The 5,835-nt window shown below is 55.8% G+C and overlaps 1 protein-coding gene across 1 annotated transcript in view; it reads right to left on the bottom strand.

Moving 5' to 3' along the window:
- Window positions 1-5,355, bottom strand: part of ADGRG5 (adhesion G protein-coupled receptor G5) — an 18,300-nt gene extending 12,945 nt beyond the window's left edge. The window contains exons 1-7 of the mRNA XM_023746278.1: window positions 5,292-5,355; window positions 5,007-5,053; window positions 3,715-3,889; window positions 3,337-3,356; window positions 2,982-3,101; window positions 2,197-2,310; window positions 658-814 (exon numbers count right to left, since the gene is read on the bottom strand). Of these exons, the coding sequence (XP_023602046.1) occupies window positions 658-814; window positions 2,197-2,310; window positions 2,982-3,101; window positions 3,337-3,356; window positions 3,715-3,889; window positions 5,007-5,053; window positions 5,292-5,355 (697 nt within the window). The remainder of the gene's footprint in view (window positions 1-657; window positions 815-2,196; window positions 2,311-2,981; window positions 3,102-3,336; window positions 3,357-3,714; window positions 3,890-5,006; window positions 5,054-5,291) is intronic.
- Between the last annotated feature and the right edge of the window lie 480 nt (window positions 5,356-5,835).

Here is a 5,835-nt window from a genome sequence, read left to right as displayed (position 1 = left end):
CATCCCCAGTAGGGGGTGTGCAGGAGGCAGCTGATCAATGTTTCTCGCTCATTGATGTTTCTAACCCTCTATCACTCTCTCTTCCTCTCTGTAAAAAATCAATAAAATATATTTAAAAAAGAAAAAAAAAGCCCTGGCAGACACAGTGGCTTTCCGACCTCCCAACTCCCGTCTCCCACCCCTCCTGCCCCTGCGAGGTCTCCCCCTTCCTCTGCGAGAGCCTCCCTTCCCTCACTGTCCACACACATAGGTGGACCCACCACTTCTCCCACTGCTGTGCACAGGTGCACCACTCCTGGCCAGTGAGGGCCCTCCCTCCTCCTGTCCACAGTGATTGGTTAAAGGATAGGTAGGTGACACACTCTAGGCTGGTGGGACTCAATCACAAGAATGTGACCGGCAGAAATGAGTCAGAGAGGCTATCATTCCACTGGCCTAAAAGCTAGTCGGACATGAGGCCTGTCTTGGTGATAGTGAGCCCCTGGATCAAGCCATACCTGAAGCCTAACCCAGCCTTTTCAGGAACATAAACCCATCACTTTCCACCCCCACCCCCAAGCTCATTTGAGTTGGATTTCCAGCCTTTGCCCTACTTGTCTGTCTTGAGCTTGAGGCCTTCTGCAGCTCTGACCACCCTCAGCCCAGCTGGAAACACACATACCATGAGAACAGCAAAGTAGCTGAGGTGGTTGCAGCGACAGAGCACCTGGGAAGGTGAGGGCTGCTCTGTGCGACAGCCCTCGGGGCTCCAGAGCCCCCAGTGGTGCTTGCTGGCTCCCTCCTTCCAGAAGACACAGGTCACGTTGTAGCCTTCCTAAGGGGAGATGCCGGAGTTGGGTGCATCCAAGGGGTCCAGGGGAGGGGTCAGGGTCCGGAAATCGTGGGGGCCAAAGATGACTCGACTGCATCCTTGTCAACCTTTTACCAGGGACCGGCTGGGCTTTGCCATCAGGCAGACCCAGATTCTAGCCCCGCCTCCACCACGGACTCTAAGAGTGACTTGGGCAAGTCACATAGGTTCTCTGAGCCTCAGTTTATTCATCTGCAAAATGGGACCATGTATACCAAGTCATAGGATAGTGGAAAAATTAAAGGCAATGAGGAATCTTGAGTGCCCAGCTCTGGCGTATACAGTTGGTGCTCTATAATCAACTGTTCCCTTCTGCCTCCTCCCTGTGGGGAGTAACAGTGGTCCAGAGCCTTCCCAGTGTGGGGGAGAGAGATTCGTCCACAGGCAACCATGACACCAAGCCATGTGGGTGGGGGGTGGGGGATATGACACAGACGGTGCCATGGAAAACCACAGAAGGGGCAGAGGAGTCCTGAGGAGGCAAGGGACGATTAGGGCACTGAGGCCTTGGAGGACATGCTGGGTGACAACAGGAGTGGAGGGGACCACAGGGGCCAAGGCCCAGAGGAATGAAAGGAAAGGATGATGGTGAAATCGAGAGTGCAGAGAAGAGGCTGATGGAAATATAGGGCCGGAGCACCAAGGCTCTGGGGCTTTTCGGAATGCCAGGGACAGAAGAGCAGGGGCCTGCAGCCCTACTTCCTGCTTCCGGTATCAGTGTCTGCACTTCTCTTGAGAACCCACCCCTCCCACAAGGGCAGGTCAGATGAATCCAGCCTGGCCTCTGGGCCATGTGACCCAGGCCTGGCCAATCCACACAGTCCATCCTCCTGGGCACAGTGATGGTTGAGGGATAGACATGTGACCAAACTGGACCTTTAGGACGCCATTCTGGGACCCGGCAAGAAAGACCCTCTGAGAAGAGGGGAAGAAAGTCTGACCCTTCAGCTGCCATCGTGCCACCGAGTGGAGAGCCAAGGCAGGAAACCATTGCTGAGAGATGGAGAGAGACTGAGCCATGATGGCACCATATCAGCCCCTGGATCCAGCCGTGCCTGAAGCCAGCCCTGCCCTGGACATTTCATGTACACGAGCCAATAAGTTATCTTTTGTGCTGGAGTTGCTGGAGTTGGTTTTCTATCACCTGCCACTCAAAGAATCCTGACTAATGCCATGAGTAGAAGCTTCTCTCTCTTATTTCTTTGGTAAGAATTTTCAAAGTGTGATGGATTTAAAACCATTTGTTTCCAAGATGGTCCCGCAGGTTTGAGTTTGGCAAACCCGTGTGCACCAGGACAGTCTTAAAGGGGCAGGACGGGGTGGAAATGGCGATGTCCCCACAGTACCAGGCTTTGGTTGTGCCAGAAGCTGATGTTGATGGGCTCCATGAGGTTGTCCACGTGTTCACTGCCCAGCTGGGCCCCCAGGACATAGTCATTGAGCAGAGATGAGTTGTCATGCTGGAAGGGTGACAGAAGAAGGGCTGACTGGAGGGGACGTGAGGACACCTGGACGAGGTCCCAGAACCCCCCTGCTCCAGGCCCTCCTCCCTGGGTGAGAGGAGCGGCATGCTTTCATATGGCCAACATGAGCCAACCTCCGGGCCTTTGCACATGCCGCCCCCTCCGCCTGGAAAGCTGTCCTCTGACCACCCTCCTGCTCCACCTCCCCTCTGTGTACCCTCCACTTCACCACTATCCTAACTCACTTTCAATGCCAAGGTTAAAGGACACCTTCTCCAGAAGCCCTCCCGGATTGCCCATGGGAACAACCCCGACCCCACCCTGCCTCACCCATCACTTTGCATCTCTATGGTTATAATCAACCTTGAGCTAAAATTAAGTCTCTAAGGTCCTAGTGTAACTGTCAAGATCGAGGGTTCTCTGAGGACAGGGACCTTGGGGCCTTGTTCTGCCTCCTGCCTAGGGCCATGCACATACAGAAGTAGGTTTCTTCGGTCTCATTTGCACATTATTATCACTGCCTCCCACCATTCTGCTAACACCGAGGCCCGGAGAGAGGCCTTGGAGGTTCCGGTTGCACAGTGGGCTGGTCCTTCTGATGCTGGTCCCCACCCAGAGCCCCCAGGAAGAGGCCAGCACCATCCTGCTGGGCCCCCCATGGCACTGACCGGGAAAAACCTGGTGGTGAAGAAGTACATGCAGATGAGACGCAGCTCCCTGCGGCGTGTCCTGCAGGCCTTCTTCGTCAGCTCAGTGGGGAACTGCATGGCGTGCCTGGCCCCGGCGGCCTGCGGAGGGCCAGCGAGGCTGAGCTCGGTTCCCAAGGCCTCCCGGTCAGCCCAACACCTTCCCTGGCCCCCACTCCCTGTGAAGCCCTCCCGGCCTCACCCCGGCATCTCTTTCCCCGGAGCCTCCCCCCTGCAAAACCCTCCTCCCTGGCTGCACCTCCTCCAAACTCGCCGAGATCCAGGTCTTCCCTCCGGGCAGCTCTGGCCTTGCATTTGGGTCACTTGCCTCCCCAACTGGGCCCCCGGAGGATGGAGCTTCTCACCCACCCACCCAGCCAGCACCCAGGCATTCAGCAGGAATCACTCCAGCATCCTCAAAGGAGCCCCATCCCCTGGCCTCTCCCACGGCTGCCACTGCCGCCGCCCACAGCCCTGCAGAAGCAGGACGAGGACACTGACCTAGAGGGGCCACAGATACCCCCATTTCTGTCACTCACAGGAGGAACACCAGCCCCATTTTACAGAAAAGGCAACTCAGCTACTGGGACAGAGCCCCGATGGATGGATCCTGGGGAAAGTTCAGACCTTACACCTCCTGCAGGATTTCTGGGGTGGAGCCCTGGTCACACACCCCCCCTGCCCCCCCGTCCTGGCCATCTCTGACCTGGGGGACGCGAGCCCAGAGCATCGCTGTACAGCGAGAGGCCGGCAAAGTCGCAGCCCAGCTTGAAGGCCAGTGTCTGAATGGTGGACGTCTGCCAGGTCTGGTTGGAGCCCTGGAAGGTGGCATTCAGCAGGCTGTACACCAGACCATGGACGAGCCTGAGGGCGAGAGAGGTGACCAGATCCTGGAATGGGGGTAGGCTGAGAGGGGGTCCAGACAGCCTGAGAGGGTAGGGCTTTCCCCACCCACACTCACGTCACTCCTGCCTGTGGACCTTTGCACACACAGTGTCCCTGGCACACTCTTACCTCCCCACCCCACTCATTTCCTTCTCCTGATTAACTCTGGATCAGGTCCCAGTTTGTCGACACCTCCTCCAGGAAGCCTTCCTTGGTCGCTCCATGTTGACTGATTGAAGTGCCCCATAGTCCCCAGGCTTCCCTGGCCAGTCATCAGCATTGGCCTCTCAGCCAGAGCTGCTCCGCCTTTAGGTCACAGACTCGAGAGACTAGCCTGAGTTTTGGAGCCCCTTCCAAGAAATATGCACAGAGATCCATGATTCTGCACCTGGTTTCATGACACCCATGGTTAAGGGCCCCCAGCCAGACATAAACTTGACGGGGGCAGAGAGATGTGTCTCTCCTGCACCTCCAGAGCCTAGTGTCAGGCACATAGTAGGCCCTCAATGAATGCATGTTGAATAAATGAATTTATAGTCTACACTAGCCAGGCTGGCGTGACTCAGCGGTCGACCTATGAACCAGGAGGTCACGGTTCAATTCCTACTCAGGGCACATGCCTGGGTTGCAGGCTCCATCCCCAGTAGGGGGTGTGCGGGAGGCAGTCAATCAATGATTCTCTATCATCACTGATGTTTCTACTTCTTTCTCCCTCTCCTTTCCTCTCTGAAATCAATAAGTGTGTGTGTGTGTGTATATATATAAAGAGAGAGAGAGAGAGAGAGAGAGAGAGAGAGAGTGACCGGCCAGATTATGATGACCACCCCATCAGTACAATGAAGTGAATTAGTTATGCAAATAATAATAATAATAAAACCTTGAGAGTATTTGCTTAGGAAGTTTTCAATATTCAGTATTTTTGGAAGTGTCAATGAAGTACTGATGGAGTGGTCATAATAATCTGGCCACTCAGTGTATGTATATGTATGTATGTGTGTGTGTATATATATATATATATTTAATAGTCAACACTAGACCAACTTTGGACACTGATTCAAGCTACAAGCGAGGAGTGGGAGGTACAGCTGCCTCTAGGTAGGCGAGGAGGGACATACAACTCACTCGGCAGGATCCGTTGAGGTTGGTCTCCTGGGCCCCTTCTCCATTCTCTTCATCCAGTGCAGGGGTTCATGGGTTCCCTCTGTGGATAGCGGGCCAGACCCCCACCTCAGCCTCTGTCCGGAGCTGCCCCGGCCCCACGGCCTGTGACTCCCCCACCCCGGCTGAGACGGCTGGTTCACCGCGCTGCTGCCCCGGGAGGCCTAAGCCCCCTCTCAATCTCCCCTGGTCCGAGGCGTCCCCTTTCCCGTCACAGCCAGGGGTCTGGGCGAGGCAGAGCCCTCTTACCTTCTTCCCCGTTCTGACACGTCACAAGGCTCAGGCAGAGGAAAAGGACCGCACGGCAATCCATGTCCCGGCCAGGTCTCCTCCACCCACCAGCTCCTGCCCTGGAAAGGGGCGTGTGTCACCACCCAGGTCAGAGGGTGACCTCGGACTTCTTGGGGTCTGGCCTGTCCCAAGGGGGGGACACACAGCATCTTGTTTGATCCCCGTGACTCCTGCCTTTCGCAGATGAGGAGACTGAGGCTCAGAGAGCTCCGCTTGAGGCCGCCTGAAGCCAGGGCTCTGTGAATCCAGAATCCTTGACAAGTTCCTAACGCCTGCCATTGGCAGTTCCGCCTGAGTCACTCGAACCTCCCCAAAAATGGGTTTTCCGGGGGCTTCCCCCACGGCTCTGACCTCACCCGGGGGAAGTTGCTTGGGAGCAAGCAACCCGTAACCCTGTCCAACCCTGTTGTTAACCCATCACGTGATTTTGCGCAAGGATCTAGCCCTCTCCGCCCTCATTTTCCTCGGTTTTAAAATTTTTTGTTGTTGTTAATCCTCACTG

The sequence above is a fragment of the Myotis lucifugus genome, unplaced genomic scaffold (assembly GCF_000147115.1).
Source record: "Myotis lucifugus unplaced genomic scaffold, Myoluc2.0 scaffold_648, whole genome shotgun sequence".
Lineage (NCBI taxonomy): Eukaryota > Metazoa > Chordata > Mammalia > Chiroptera > Vespertilionidae > Myotis > Myotis lucifugus.
This window is presented reverse-complemented; position numbering and strand designations above follow the sequence as displayed.